Raw genomic sequence first — 16,960 nt, 5'->3', positions numbered from 1 at the left:
ATTTTATCTACTCCCATCATGGTCCTGAACACTGCAATCATGTCACCCCTCTTTCTCCTATCCTCTATGGAAGACAAATCCAGCTTTTCCAGCCTCTCACTGTACGACAGATCTGCCAGACTGGGGACCATCGTGGTTGCTATTCTTTGTATTCTCTCAACCTTGTTTATATCTTTCTCTTTGTGTGGGGACCACTCTATTGCTGCATATTCTAAGCTGGGGCGGATCATGGCCACTACCACTTATTTCATCATCTCCTCATCCACATAATGAAATGCTACTCTTATATTACTGCGTGTGTGTGTGTGTGTGTGTGTATACCGATATATGTATAGTTATGAAGGACACAAGTCAAGAGTGAGAGCAGTGGAAATGAGTTATTTAAGAGGAGCCTGTGGAGTCACATGGAGAGATAGGCTGACGAATGAGGATATAAAGGAACGTTGTGGTGTTGATGTGGATGTGATAGGGAGCGTTATGAGGAACACACTGAGGTGGTTTGGCCATGTGGAGAGGATGGAGGGTGAAAGACTGATGAAGAGAGTGTATGTGAGTGAGGTGGAGGGGGGAAGAGGGAGGGGGAGGCCGAGGATGAGATGGAGGGATGGGGTGGAGAGGTATATGAGAGAGGGGGGTGTGAGTTGGGAGCAGGGCAGTGAAATGGCGGGGGACAGGGCGGCTTGGAGGTGATTTGTTTGTGGCCACCCCAAACGGGATTGAGGCGTCTGGCAATAGATAGATAGATAGATATGTGTGTATATATATATATATATATATATATATATATATATATATATATATGTATATATATTAATAAACACACACACAGTAAACATCCAATTATTCAGTAGCTGATTATTCAGTAGATCCGATATTTCGGCAGTTTTGAGAAACAGTCCGATTTACGAAAGTCTCTGATTGTCCGGCAGATGTTCAGAACCATCTCGGCAGTCCAGGAAGTGTTATCTGTGACTTGTACACCTACTGTTTCATTACACTTGTATATGTTCACTAGTTTCTATACTTTTCAGATTCAGGTATAATACTGTATTGATTACAATATTGCACAGTATCATACAGTACAGTATCCATCCCCCCAAATTAGTGAGGCTAATGTTCCAAGCCCCACTGCTAAATCTTGATGCCTTCCTGAAAATGACATTTACCAGTAATTGCATAGCCCATGAACCACTGATACTGTAATGCATTACCCATAAATAAATGTTGCTTGTTAACTATGTTTCCACGTTGTTTTTAGCCGTATGGCTGTGACAGCTCTTGTTTGAGTCCTCGGCATAATGGTGGAAGAGACTGTCCTAAGTGTTTAACTAAGCTTAACATAATCTACACTTTTCATGGGCAACACAGAATTAGATGATGGATGGATGGATGTATATATATCCATCCATCCATCATCCAATCCTATGTTGCCCCATGAGGAACACAGGAGCCAGGGGCTATGCAAATTCGTCCTGACATTTAAGATGAGAGTGACCAACCTCACTCATCCCTATATATAAATATATATATATATATATATATATATATATATCAATCAATTGCCAGACGCCATAATCCCGTAAGGGGTGGCCATTGACTTTGAGTTATTTGTTTTACAGGGAGGGGCACTAACCCTCCACCAACCCACTTGTTGACACGTAGGGAGCACATATGGTTTGGTTAAATGGTTACCACCCAGCGTTTTATATATATATATATATATATATATCAATCAGTCAATCAATTGCCAGACGCCATAATCCCGTAAGGGGTGGCCATTGACTTTGAGTTATTTGTTTTACAGGGAGGGGCAGTAACCCTCCACCAACCCACTTGTTGACACGTAGGGAGCACGTATGGTTTGGTTAAATGGTTACCACCCAGCGTTTTATATATATATATATATATCTCATCATCATCATCATCCAGACTTCCCTTCCCACCCTAGGGCAGGGCGAGAAGTAGCAACTTCCAGACAGCCCAATCCAATGGGCCACGCTTCCATTCAATCATCATTCAAGTCTCCAGAAACCTGGCTCTATCTGATATGCCAAAAAACTTTCACCACATTCTGCTGCTTCACACAAAAGTATCCAAGAGTCAATCTGAATGCTGTCATGTTAAAAAGGGGTGCCAAATCCTTAACCACACACTTCTTCTCACAACATTCATCCAGCCAGCTCAATCTCGTCAGTCCTCTAGCCTCACCGACTTCCTTACCTCTCTTCCTCACACACTCATCCACCATATCCCTCTAACTTTTCCTTGGCCTACTTCACCTCCTCCCTCCTTCAAATTCGTTCAGATATACCTTTTTCACTGGTCTGCTGTTATCCATGCTCTCCACAAGCCCATACCATCTCAGTACACTCTTCGATTCTGGTGTCCACAGATATATAAAGTAGAAACTGTAAATCAAGAGAAGGCTCTGCAACTCTGCACCTGTACTATAAGCATGACATCCACTGAACCACAAATAATTCCAACTTGAATATCACACCAAGCCCTACCACTGCCATTTCCATTGCCTCCCACAGCCCCCTCCAGCTTGACAGCCCCAACACCACGACTCAAGTCTTCTACTGTACGCTGTTGCCAACCCTGACGCCCTTCTCCAATTTTCTCTGCACCTCTGTACGCTGCCCTGCTCACTGCTGGTTGCTGAGGCTGTGGTGCTCCCTGTGAAGAAATGTATTTAATTCACAATATTCAATACAATTCAACAGCTAACTGATCAGGTCTGACCTTCCAAGATAACAGGCACTGCATATCATACAGGGGAAGTGATAAGGCTCCACCCTTTACTCCTTCAATTTTCAACTTCATTCTTGCTAGCTCCAGGCAATTTAATTAACCGTAGGATGGACTTTCTGAAATGGAAGGGTTACATACAGCTTTCACTAACTTCTCTGGTAAGGGGCTTTCTAAACTGAACAAAATCATGTGGTGGCAGCAAAAAAAATAAATGAGCCCACCAGAGTGAGGGGTTTAATAGACAGCATGAGCTACTCTGCTTAAATTAATTTCAGGGAATGCAAACCTGCACCATCAATGCATCCCCTATTCTCATTCTGTGGATGAAGAGGGATTATAGAGCATTTATTTTCGGGCCAATCTGACCATCTTCTGCCAAATTTAAATGCTCCTAACACCATAAAAGCATTATATACTATATATATATATATATATATATATATATATATATATCCATCCATCATCCAATCCTACGTTGCCCCATGACGGGCATAGGAACCCCTGGCTAGGAAAGTTGGTCCTGGCATTTAAGATGAGAGTGAAGCATATATCCATCCATCCATCATCCAATCCTACGTTGCCCCATGAGGAGCGTAGGAGCCCAAGCCTAGGAAGTTGGTCCTGACATTTATGATGAGTGACCAGCCTCACTCATCCCTGAGAGGCATTACATGAGCAATCAACCCCAACCATCCCTTGGATATAAACCCACTAAACCACCAGGTGCCAAAATTTGGTTATATGGTTACCACCCAGTGTAGTAAATGGTTTCCTGGTGCACAGGAAACCATTTGGCTTGTCACTCAGTGTAGAGTCACCCACAAGCTGAAGGAAGTGGAAAGAATGAAGGAAAGAAAGACAGAAGAGGGAGTGTAAAGTCACCTGTAGGCAGAAGGACAAGGAAAGAATGAAGGAAAGAATGAAGGAAAGAAAGACAGAAGAGAATGGAAGGAAAGAAGGATGGAGAGGAAAGGACAGACACCAGAGAGCAGAACTACACTGAGTGAGTGGATGGTGAGCGCCCACACCTACCACACGAATCATATATATATATATATATATATATATATATATATATATATACTGTACATGTAAATATATATAAACATATTTATATATATTATATATACTGTATATACATATATATACAGTAATCCCTGTACTTTCCGGACGCCCACTTTCCGGACATTGTTGGCCTGGACCTTCGGAACCCAAAAATGGCCAAAAATGGTCAAAAAAAGAAAAAAATCCCCCCAAAATCCGAATTTTTTCCCACCCATAATTTGAAATTGCCGCACGGCACCAAACAGCTGTTACACCATGGACTCTTCATTCCTTCCTTCCTCCCCCCTTCCCTGTCAGGGTTGCCATTTGGTATTTTTCATTACCAAATGAGGGCCAATTTGGTAATGAATCAGAATAATGCAATACCAAATGGATTTTTCACATGTGTGAGGATACACAGGATGGAGATGGTGAATTGTTTGCTCCGTCTGATTAATCTGCTAGCCTATATAGCGTGAAAATAATAAACATGCTGTTAACTATAAGAATAGTGATTACATGAATTTCTACTTGTATATATAATTAGTGAAGAATAAATGCTAGCTTTACGAATTTGGTAATGAAAAATGAGGAGTTTGGTAATGTGGCTGTTGCAATCTGGCAACTCTGTTACTGCATCATCAACAGTCACAGCCTAACTCCGATTGAGAACAGATGCTTATCGTAATGGAAGCCATGTGCTCGTTTTTTGTGAGCAAACAGTGAATAAACTGCAATACCTCGCCACTAGACCACATAGGAATTTACAGTGTTGTGCAGTGTTAAGAAATTAGAATTTAGAATGCAAAGGATTAACTGTGGAGTGCACACTGGCAGTTGCAACTGGCGGTTGAAACTGGTGTGGTGCAATTAACAATATGCAGTGTTAAACAATTATAACTCACAGTGCAAAGAATTACTGTAAGTGCAGCACAACACTGGAATACTGTATGTGCTTCAAGAGCATTTTCACCACTGCCAAAGCCAGAGAATGCAGCCACAAACATGCTGTAAGTACCCTGGCTGATGTACAGCCACTTCTAATTCCTCATTTTTTGTTTCCTTTTCATTTATTTCATGCTTTATATCCATTATTGGTGTGAACAGGGTCTTAAATAGGTTTAAATATGTGCTATGCATGTCTGGTAGAGAGTTATTTAAGTAGCTTTCAAAGTTAAGCTGGGTTAGGGTCCTTAAGTACCAGTGCAGGAGCCAGGGACTTCTTGTAAGTACCCAGAATGTTTAATATTGTATAAACTCACCTCTAAAACCTCATTCTCTGGTTCCTTTGCATTTATTTCAGCCTTTTATGTCCCTTATTGGTGTGATTTGGGTCTTAAATAGATGCTATGCATGTCCAGTAAGGAGTTGTATACTGAAGGTGTTTTTTCTGAATCAAGGTAGGTTAGGATCCATAAGTACAAGTCCAGGAGGCTGGGGTCCACTTTCCGGACATGCTTTTGGCTCTATTACATCGGAAAGTGGAGGGATTACTGTATATGTGTGTGTGTGTGTGTGTATATATATATATAATATAAAGCAGCTTATACACAGGAAAGTTCAAGAGCTATCATTTTGGAATGACTAGATTAACAAAATATACCAATACTAAATAAATGTATCAGTACTATGCAACTGGAACACCCTCACATGGCTTCCAAACAGCTAATATTTGAAGCAGCAGTTTCCCATAGCCTCTTCCTCTGAAGGACCTCTCATCAAACACCCTTCCAATAACCATACCCAACAAGATCACAGGATTCCACATCAAATACAGAAAAACATGTATATACACCAGGGACAAAGGGTCTCTCACTCACAAGTGTCAGGACCAAGGCATCCCACACCAAATACAGAAAAACATGCAAATACAACACGAACAAAATGTCTTTCATAAGTGTCTCAACTATTCACCAATCTGCTACCCAATATTAAGGTTATCATCACCATCCACTCACCCAATGTAGTGCTTCTCTCAGGTGTCTGCCCTGTCATCTCTTCCATCCTTCTTTCCTTCCACTCTCTTCTGTCTTTCTTTCCTTCAGTCTTTCCTCGTCCTTCTGCCTACGGGTGACTTTACACTCCCTCTTCTGTCTTTCTTTCCTTCATTCTTTCCTCTTCCTTCTGTCTGTGGGTGGCTCTACACTAAGTGACATGCCAAATGGTTTCCTGTACACCAGGAAACCATTTACTATGCTGGGTGGTAACCATATAACCAAATTTTGGCACCTGGTGGTTTAGTGGGTAATTATTGCGCTCCAATCGGATTGAGCCGATGAAGGTTTATATCCAAGGGATGGCTGGGGTTTATTGCTCACGTAATGCCACTCAGGGATGAGTGAGGCTGGTCACTCATCTTAAATGTCAGGACCAACTGCCTAGCCCCGGGCTCCTATGCTCTTCATGGGGCAACGTAGGATTGGATGATGGATGGATGGATGGATTACTGTCAACAGACTTGCAACTCAAACCAGTATATTCTCAATACCCAGTAGCTTTATTCACCACATTAAACTACAGTACACTGCTGCCCAATTATACAAACATCCCTCAATTCCCTTCCCATCCTCTGAGAGGATAGTGGACTGCAGGAGAAGAGAAACCTCAGCCTTCAGTGCATGAGGTTCAAGTTCAGATAAGCCTAGGGTCCTAACAAAAAACTTCATCACCATCTTGACCTCTTCCCTATTTCAGGATCAGGTGAAGTGTGATCCGAACAGCAAAGAATGAGAAAGCACAATAAAGGAAGAACTATCAACAGAATATCCAGAGAAATGAGTCCAACATTAACTTACTATTCACGCCCTTGGAGTTCTGGCTTGACCACGCAGGCAGCCAGAGGAAGGAGCGTGTGTAGAGTCTGTACAAGCTCAGAAGTTTTCAGTATATGGGCACAACTGTAACAATCAACACATACCTGCATGGCAGCTGGTCGGGCTGCCTCCTTCTGTGATTGCTGAGTAGGTCTAGATGCTGCAGGATCAGCAGGGCTTTGTCCACGACTCCGTCCTCTGGCTCGACCCACTCCCTTGTCACTTACAACTGCTGCTGCCATTGCCCCAGGAGGCATCACCTAAGGATACATTTATCAATTTCCAGTCTTCCTTTTGACACAAGAGGCATCATCTAACATTGTTACCTGTCAACTTTCTTTTCAATACCCAGAGCCAAAATACTATAGCAGCATCTGCATCTTCATGTTTTACAATGGTATTATTGTAAATACAGTATACAGATTTAAGATAACATACCCTTTACAAATAGGGTGCTCTAATCTAGGCTACCATAAACCAGATGAGTCACAAGTAGGATATCTACCTACTGTACTTTCGAAGCAGAAAATAATAATAATACTGTAATAATAATAATAATAATAATAATAATTAATAATTGGCTTCAAACCGCTGTGCATATGAAATGGTCTTCATTCCTGATTTAGGAGTACTCTACCACCAGATAACTATAATGGTACACCAATGTGTTGGGCATATGAACATGACCTGTATCTTAATTATTACATGCAATCCATGCTGACTCAAATTATTGTGGATTTTATTAAACATCTCCAATTTACTTTGTCTATCTATCTATTGCCAGACGCCTCAATCCCGTTTGGGGTGGCCACAAACAAATCGCCCTGTCCCCCACCATCTAACTACCCTGCTCCCAACTCACACCCCCCTCTCTCATATACCTCTCCACCCTATCCCTCCATCTCATCCTTGGCCTCCCCCTCCCTCTTCCCCCCTCCACCTCACTCACATACACTCTCTTCGTCAGTCTTTCACCCTCCATCCTCTCCACATGGCCAAACCACCTCAGTGTGTTCCTCATAACACTTCCTATCACATACACATCCACACCACAACGCTCCTTTATATCCTCATTTGTCAGCCTGTCTCTCCATGTGGCTCCACAAGCTCCTCTTAAATAACTCATTTCCACTGCTCTCACTCTTGACTTGTGTCCTTCCAACAACGTCCAAGCTTCACTTCCGTACGTTCGAGTTGGTATCACAATACTGTCATGTAGTAACTTTTTCACTTCCATGCTCACTTCCCTGTTTCTTATCACTGCTTTCAAAGAACCAGCAACCTTTCTTCCCTGCTGTACCCTTTCAAGCACTTCACCCTCCAAACCTCCATCCTTACTCATCACACTACCCAAGTACTTAAACGTACTCACATTTTCCAATTCCTCACCATCCAACCTCGCTGTACATTCACTGACTTCACCTCTCTCAAAGACCATCACTTTACTCTTCCCTACATTCACCTTAGATTCCGTTTCTTACACACTCTCCCAAACTCATCCACCAAGCCTTGCAGTTCCCCTTCGTCTTCACTCAACAACACAGTATCATCTGCAAACAACAGTACAGGGAGTTTCCAAACACTATCCTCTCTCACCAGGGCCACTCCAACATCCACTACCCTACCTTGTACCTCTTTTATTACCCCATCCATGTACAGACTGAACAACCATGGAGACATGACACATCCCTGCTTCAACCCAACTTTCAAAGAGAAAATTTCACTTAGTTCACCATCCACACGCACTGCAGCCTTCGCACCATCATACATACTCTTCACAGCATTGAACAACTTCCTATCTACTCCACATATTCTTAACACTTTCCACAATCCTTGTCTATCCACCCTGTCATATGCTTTCTCCAAATCCATGAAAGCCGCATACAACTTCTTTCCCTTCTCTAGAAACTTTTCCACTAAAGATCTAAGAATGAATATCTGATCTACACAACCTCTTCCCTTCCTAAAGCCTCCCTGTTCTTCTCCAACTAATTTCTCTGTTCTTTCTCTAACTGTGTCAATAAGTATCCTACCATACACTTTTCCTATTATACTAAGAAGACAAATGCCCCTATGATTACCACACACTTCTTTTTCCCCTTTTCCTTTGTACAAGGGAATAATTATACCTGACTTCCAATCCACCGGGACTCTACCTTCCTCCCAGGCCAATCTGCACATCTTCCACATCCATTCTACTACTATCTCTCCCCCATGCTTCAGCATTTCACCATCCACTCACTCAATGTAGTGCTGCTCTTGGGTGACTGCCCTTTCCTCTCTTCCTTCCTTCTGTCCCCTTCCGTCTGTCGTGAATTTGATTCGCGACATTTTCCTTTTGTGAGAAACCACGAACTATTAGTGGAAAACTCACTGTGTATCGTTCACTTAACCGTTTCTCTCTCCATTTCGGTGGTATACCTTTCAAAACATTCGTCACTGTTTCAAAAGTGACCGATCTAATGCACGTCATTAAGTGCTATACTGAGCAATATTATTGTTTCTCTATTGTTCGCCCCTGCTTGCCTAAACCTTTGGCCACGCCTTCTAGGCTGGCCTGTGCGTCCTACCACACGCATCGTATTTGAATGGGCAGTCAAGTGTCTGTCATGACGAAGTGAGGTTCTGTGCTCCAGCAGTGAGAGAGTGAGAGGTCAGCTAGCACCCAGACTCCACTAGACTACAGTTCTCCAGGCTCCCACCCTTCTTTGGTGATACACTACATTCATTGACCAGTATTTCCTTTTCGTATTTTCCTAGGTTTAAGAGTTTAGTTAAGTATGCTGTTTCCTCACATGCTGGCCGGCTGCGCCGCATGTTTTTTTTTTTCTAGGCATAAGAATTTAGCTTTTGAGTGAGTGAGTGAGTGAGTGCGATCTCTTTATTTTGAATTCATTTTGAGATGTAACGTTCAATTTGTTCCTTTGTAATTAATAAATTTAACAGTTCTTTTTCTTTGAGCTTAATGTAATGTAAACTCGTGTATCATTTCTCCACAATTAAGCTTATTTCCCTTATAGCTCCTAACTTGCATAAACATTTTGCTATTCATAACTGGTACTTAAGCCAGTCTTGTTGTATTAAGCTTAAAATCCGTTGTGCCTTCTAGGAGTTACGTATCAGCAAGAACCTGATATTATTAATAGTATTAGTTATTTATTGTCAGGGGTGAAGTCACTTTCTCCAGAGGCTAACAGTACTAATAAACAGTGACTGTGAGTAATTAGTCTCTGCTGTGTACTGTTGAGAAAGTTTACAAATTCTCGTTCTGAGAGAGTTGGCGAAGTGGGCCGGTATAAAGTAATCATTGCTTGATTTAGCAAGACAATTCATTGTCCCTGCTCTTCAGTATCATTGAGAATTATCATTTAAAATTTTGCATTTATTTTAAAAATCCCATGACACCGTCTTGCTTTAATTCATTCTTTCCTCTTCCCTATGCCTATGGGTGAATCTACACTCCCTCTTCTGTTTTTTTTTTTCCTTCATTCTTTCTTCTTCCTTCTGCCTATGGGTGACTCTACACTGAGTGACAAGCCAATTGGTTTCCTGTATGCCAGGAAACCATTTACTAGGCTGGGTGGTAACCATATAACCAAATTATGGCACTTGATGTTTAATGGGTAACTATGGCGCTCCAATTGGATTGAGCATAAGGTTTATTTCCAAAGGGTGATTGGGGCTCTTTGCTCATTTAATGTCACTCATGGATGAGTGAGGCTGGTCACTCTCATCTTGAATGTCAGGACCAACTTGCCTAGCCCCAGACTTCTATGCTCCTCATGGAGCAACATAGGATTGGATGATGAATGGATGGATGGATTTACAGTATCAATCAATGGGAGGGGGAATAATACAGTACTACCCACATCCAATATATGTTTTACTAGGCAACCGAAGGGAAGGAGGTTATCAAATCACCACCATCATATCAAATCATCACCACCACCATCTCTGATGCCTCTACTCAAGGGAACCTCCACCATCACCACCTTCATTTCTGATGCTTTGCTTACTCCTGGCAACCTCCAGGATGGATGGCCATGACAAACATCTGCAAGTTACCTTGTCCTGAGAGTTTTTTTGTTTCTCTCTCTATCTTTAACCTATGTACTGCTCCACTCTTCTTCCTTACCATATAGTCTAACCCTGCCAACATAAGCCTTAATTTTATTTTCAAAGACTTTCTGGCACCTTGATCTTTGAACACACTCATACCATCTCAGTGTACAGTACTTCTTTACATCCTTTCAGAATTCCACATCTCACTCCCATTGTCTTTGCTTCCATTCCATTACACAGTACTTGCAAATTCCACCAGTACCTACTAAAACCATCTTGCTTATGCCTCCAGTTGTTCTGAAAGGGATCATTATAAACTAAGAAGTCATTAAATGCTCAGATGATTCACCCCAGTGCAAGAAAGTCAGCAGTAGCTATACACCTTCAAGCAGGGTTTCCTTTATCCCTATACAAACCATCCTCCCAGGGCCGGGAATCCCACTACCCTTAAATTACCTAATCAAAAAAGGACAAGTCTCAAAGCTGGGTCCTGTGCCTATCTGGAACTTAATAAACTGGGCAGGGTCATTTGAAGTGTTACAGCTATGAATATAAAATGATAAAAACCTTGGATGCTGAATAATGGCTAATTATTTCAATCTACCTATAGCCAGATGCTATAATCCTGTAAGGGGTGGGCATTTGTCTTTGAGTTAGCTGTTTTACAGGGAGAGGCACTAACCCTCCACCAACCTACTTGCTGACATGAATGGAACACGTATGGGTTAGATATATGGTTAAATTACCTAAAGATGCACCAGTGCAAGGTTCTGGTAACTGCTGATACACAATGTTATGAACAGTATAAAGGGTCCACATGTTTCATGTGTGGAACCTGGAGGCCAGACGGCGCTCACATCACAGTTCTTGTTCTACCCATAACCCCCAGAAGTTAAAAAGTTGCAAATTAATCTGTCCCCTATATGTAATAGTAACCTACTTAGTACTTGGTCCTTGCTGGTGGGACACAAGAGTGGAAGCAGTGGAAATGAGCTATTTGAGAGGAGCATGAGGAGTCATATGGAGAGAGAGACTAACAAATGTGAAAGTGAAGGAGCATTGTGGTGTGGATATGGATGTGGCAGGAAGCGTTAGGAGAAACACAATGAGGTGGTCTGGCCATGTCGAGTGGATGGAGAGCGAGACACTGACAAGGAAATTGTATGTGAGTGAGGTGGAGGGGGAGGACAAGGATGAGATGAAGGAATGGAGTGGAGAGGTATATGAGAGAAGGGGTGTGAGCTGGGAGCAGGGCAGTGAAATGGCGAGAGACAGGGTGGCATGGAGGCGATTTGTTTATGGCCACCCTTTTCGGGATTAAGGCATCTGGCGATACATAGATCAAATTTTTCAAAGATTTGCTTCGTGATTATAAGTTTGTCTGGTTGATGCCCAGACAGTGCAAACTGACATTGCACCATGTTAGCACATCATAAACAATTTTTATCTTTGATCAGTCAAAAGATAGTTAATCAGCCCCATCCCGACCGATTTTTCCACCACTGAATCCCCCCAATCCCGATTAATTTTGGATTTTTTTTTTTTTGCTCAAACCTCCGCTTTTGGTGAGAAACATCGAAAATTCATAGAGATACTGCTCACCTGAGGTTTAAAATACTCGAAACAGGTACCAGTAACCCTTACCTTAATGGGTGTTCTATCAGGCTGGCTCCAAAGAAAACGAGTTCTATGGGAGGGTAACTATTCCACACCAATCATAAACGGTATTTATTTATTTATTTGGTACAAAATTATATGTAGTACGAGAGAATTTTGGTTTTCACACAGTAATATAGGCAATATAAGCATTGTTTCACTCACCAAACACATCAACATACCTGACCTTTTTTGGCGATATTACCTGATCATCATTTCTGACTGTTTCTTCCTCTAATGGTACGTAAACTCTGTCCTCCACATTGTCATCGATTGGGGAATCACTCTGGCCCTGAATTCCGTACCGTGGCACGACATGTCTTTACTGGCCAGGTCACATGGTGACAGGTGAATTGCCGGGACAATGGCGTGTGTGGGGGGTGGAGGAGGTCATGCGGGGTAAGGCATTGTCCCTGCCTGGCATCTTGTAGAGGAATGTGTCCCGTGTATACGTACCAAAAATCACATGCGATAATTGAAATTTGTGCAAATTAGGGACCTTGCAATTGATGCGCATTTATATACATCAACGGGAAGACAGTGACAAAACGTGTGGATGTATATATACGTCAACGGGACGCGGTGGGTTAAATGCCTAAAAAACTATAGCTCAACTGATATCAATATAGATCATGGCTACTGTCGGAACATTTGCATCTGACACACACAACCTCTCTACATCCGTTTTTCGCTATGGACAAACCACGACTTTATTCATTATTATGACCTTGTTTGAGCTTCATTGTCAAACCTAGATGTCCACCCCACCATTTAAAGGGGGTGAGGAACATTTTTTGTATTATACTTTGTCCTCAAATTTTCACTCCTTCATGGACTTTTAAGAAAATCAAATTCTGAAATGGCCTTTGTTGACCTTGAAGGCCAAAGTAACAATCACTAACAGGATTGGCTGCACATTAGGCGGGTCTATGAAGTGGCTTTTTTACCTAGAATGCCGCCTCCTATGCTTTTAAAAATTTATCACATGCTCCCAAATTTAATGCTGCCTTTTTCCACTACTACCTAGCGTAAAATTACTGTGGAGGACAGTTTGGGCCAACCGGCCTCCAATAAAGAAATGCTGGTGATACAGCTTTCACAATTTGCTGAGCACAAGTGCTGGAACACAGCCAAGGGGATATGTGTACCACAGCTGATGCAACTTATTTAAAGAATGTTTTTTTAATATGTCTGATGTAGTTCAGTGAAATTCCTATGCACCTAATTGCACCAGCTGCAGCCTGATAACTGATCTTGACATCTCATTTAATCTATCTATATCTATATACCTAGGCTGCTTCCCCCAAGGAAAGGGAGGTAGCCGAGACAGGACGACTCACTCTCCATTTACTCATCCATTCAAACACATTCATTCGCATCTTAGCCCCAAAGGGGAGAACGGACAGATCCTCACCGCAGCACACCGCACAAGGGTCAACTGCGCAATGCAATCAGTGACATCCGCAGCAGGGCCCGACAGCAGAACTGGTTTACCCCTGCTACATCATAACAGACCCATCCCCTTACCCGCACCTAACCTGACTAGCTGATCAGACCAAATGCGGGAGAATATCCCCTCAGGGCTGCGTCATCACTTATTCATTCACAATTTCTCTCCATTTATTTCTGTCACGCACAGAATACTCATTTAATACAAATCTTTTATTCACAACCAAGGGGTGGTTGGGGTTTATGCTCACATAATGCCACTCAGGGATAAGTGAGGCTGGTCACTCTCATCTTAAATGTCAGGATCGACTTACCTAACCTGGGGCTCCTACACTCACATGGGGCAACACTGGATTAGATGATGAATGAATAAATTAACATGCTAATCACCCAGGTGTTTAGGTTACGTAACTTTCCCATATTCCATGACAATATACGGTAGATCTCAAATCAGTAACTTTTACTGTTGTCCTAAGTTACAATCACATTATTTTTCCATTCAAGTTGTACATCATAGAGCCTGGCTCTCCTACATTATCTCCATTACATCTACTCCAATCTCCATATAAGTTCATCATTCCTATCTATCTATCTATTGCCAGACGTCTTAATCCCGTAAAGGGTGGCCACAAACAAATCGCCTCCATGTCACCCTGTCCCCGCCATTTCACTGCCCTGCTCCCAGCTCACACTCCCCTCTCTCATATGCCTCTCCACACCATCCCTCCATCTCATCCTTGGCCTCCCCCTCCCTCTACCTCACTCACATACACTCTCCTTGTCAGTATCTCACTCTCCGTAGAGGAAATTCACCAGCAGCTACTGCCTTCCCATTTCTTTTTCTTTTTAATTTTAAAGTTTTTTTCACTTAAGGAATTTTGCCAAATATGCTTCACCTGTGATCATAAGACTTGTTTCACACACCAGCTCAAAAATGTTAAGCCATTACTTTCCAAGTAATTCATGCCTCTAAGTGGAAGAGTAGCCCTATGTAATAAAGTGACAAGCACAGCACAAAGAACTAAACGTGAGAGCTTCATGGTTCTTTAATACCCTTGGTGTGGTGCTTTGTAGGAAGGTGATACTGTGTGGTGTGATATGCAAGAGTTGATGTGATGTGTTTGTGGCTTTGCTTAAGTCACTAAGTTGACAGGAGTAAAGTACCTCAAGTCCAACAGTCGTCAGTCAGAGAGAAACAGAGCTGCTCCTAGTGATACACCTGCATCTAAAGAAAAAATAGTACTTGTACAACTGAAAAAGGTACTGCAATGTATAAATAAGCTACATTATAAACTACACCATCATAAAACAGTACATGTACAGTATGCATACCTGACCAGGTTGGGCCACTGGTCTGCTATGGGGCATGGGCTGCTGTTGTGGCTGTGGCTGGCGGGGTGATGGGGAACTTACACCTGGCTCAAGGCCTGGTATAACACCTCTTGATCGGCCTCTCGCCCGTCCTCTCCCTCTCCCTCTCCCTTTTCCTTGCCCTGCCTGACCCTCCATTTTCCTTCACTGGTACTACAGCCGAGTACTGAAATTCAAACTACTGTATTATGTTTTGTCATTTGCAAATAAACAGCATTATGGCATATACTAACTTCCTACTACTGTACATTATGATGCAGAAGGTGCCCAAAACATGAAAAGGAAGATGTAAATGTAGAAGATATCAAGCCAGTGCCTCAAGCAATGGGACCATAAATCCTTTCACTGATCATTCAAGCTTTTGATATTTATGAACTGTATATATACCTGTTTCTGAGTAACAAGTATCTACAGTATATCTTTATTCCCACCCAAAGACAGAATGAGGCAGGATCCAGAAACAAAAGGCAAAGGATAAAAATGGGAAGACTACCAGCTGCATATCTATTATATATAATACATTACAAAATCATTCACACATTTCAGCCTTTGGAATCACTGCATAATTATCTACACATATCTGTGGCATTTTTCTTCTTAAATACACTTCACACACATGACAGCCACTTCAAGGGGGGAGGCCTTGGCCAATCTACTTTGGTGGAATTCTTGCAACTTGGCACAGCAATGCTGTGGAAAACGCCCAAAAAAATTGGTTAAAATGATAAGTCTGTGAATCTACCCACATTTCCATAGGGCATGGACCCTCCAAAACCACTTCTGAGGCCATCCATGACTATGAAAAATTACTTACTGCAAAATTCAAGGACACAAACACAGAAATGGTCAGTGCAAGGTACTCATTTCTCATCCTTTTTCCATATACTCCTATGACTGACCTGGATGATGCAGTCAAAGGGAGTGTTTCAGAAATCTACATTGGAAAGAACCTGGGCATACAGTACATCCTTCAACTTTGCGAATTTTAACTTTACGATTCACCAATTTTGCGAGGTAGTTTCAGAAGTCATGTATTTTTTAACATTTATGAACTTTGCGAGTGATCACACACTTTGTGAGGGCGAGTTGTGGGAGAGTCATCTTCATGCATTACTTTGCCATGTGTAGTGACCTCGTGGTTCACTGGGCGTACTGCGCCTCCTAGTTCAGTGGTTTGCCACCCTGCCACATTTGTTTGCACCTGTTCCCAATGAAGGTCACTGACCCTCACAATTTCGTGGTGCTCCTCGCAATATCCCAGCAGTCTAACCTTACACGAGTATTATCATGGCGCCATTGGGTAAAAAGAACAAGAAAATAAGTTTGGGGACCAAATTGAAAATGATTGAAACAAAAAAAGCAGGTAAAGGTAACTCTGCTATTGGTTGGGAGTTTGGTGTTTTTATGTTTCTTACCTATGATGTTTTCTTATTAATATTACTGTACAGTACATCAGTTCATGTTTGTTTCATTTATCAACATAAAATTAAGAGGTAGAGTCGAGAGAAAGAGTGGGAAAAAGTGCTTACCTTGGGGTGATGTCGACCAATTTGCCCATAATTCATATATTTTATTGTTTCCATTTTGCTAATTTTGATTTTGCAAGGGTTTTTGTCGACCATATTCTCACAAAATTGGAGGAAGGACTGTACTCATACCAACAATTGTACAGCCCTCAGTACAGTAGGTAGGTTCTCAAATATAGACACCATTTCATACAGTAAAAACCTTGCAAAACTTAAGTCAAAAAAAAAAAAAAAAAAAAAAACAGTAAGTTGGTGCCAAGGGTGATCAGTAACAACACATACAAA

At 41.9% G+C, this 16,960-nt stretch overlaps 1 protein-coding gene across 1 annotated transcript in view; it reads right to left on the bottom strand.

Moving 5' to 3' along the window:
• Window positions 1–16,707, bottom strand: part of LOC145392352 (piwi-like protein Siwi) — a 59,026-nt gene extending 42,319 nt beyond the window's left edge. Inside the window, exons 1-5 of the mRNA XM_080266753.1 lie at window positions 16,679–16,707; window positions 16,222–16,414; window positions 15,111–15,167; window positions 6,716–6,871; window positions 2,511–2,679 (exon numbers count right to left, since the gene is read on the bottom strand). Of these exons, the coding sequence (XP_080122879.1) occupies window positions 2,511–2,679; window positions 6,716–6,871; window positions 15,111–15,167; window positions 16,222–16,414; window positions 16,679–16,707 (604 nt within the window). The remainder of the gene's footprint in view (window positions 1–2,510; window positions 2,680–6,715; window positions 6,872–15,110; window positions 15,168–16,221; window positions 16,415–16,678) is intronic.
• Between the last annotated feature and the right edge of the window lie 253 nt (window positions 16,708–16,960).

Source organism: Coenobita brevimanus, chromosome 22 (assembly GCF_032717465.1).
Source record: "Coenobita brevimanus isolate Jiangsu-jjx chromosome 22, ASM3271746v2, whole genome shotgun sequence".
Classification (NCBI taxonomy): Eukaryota; Metazoa; Arthropoda; class Malacostraca; order Decapoda; family Coenobitidae; genus Coenobita; species Coenobita brevimanus.
The sequence above is the reverse complement of the archived record's forward strand: the minus strand, read 5'-3'. Positions and strand labels throughout refer to the sequence as shown.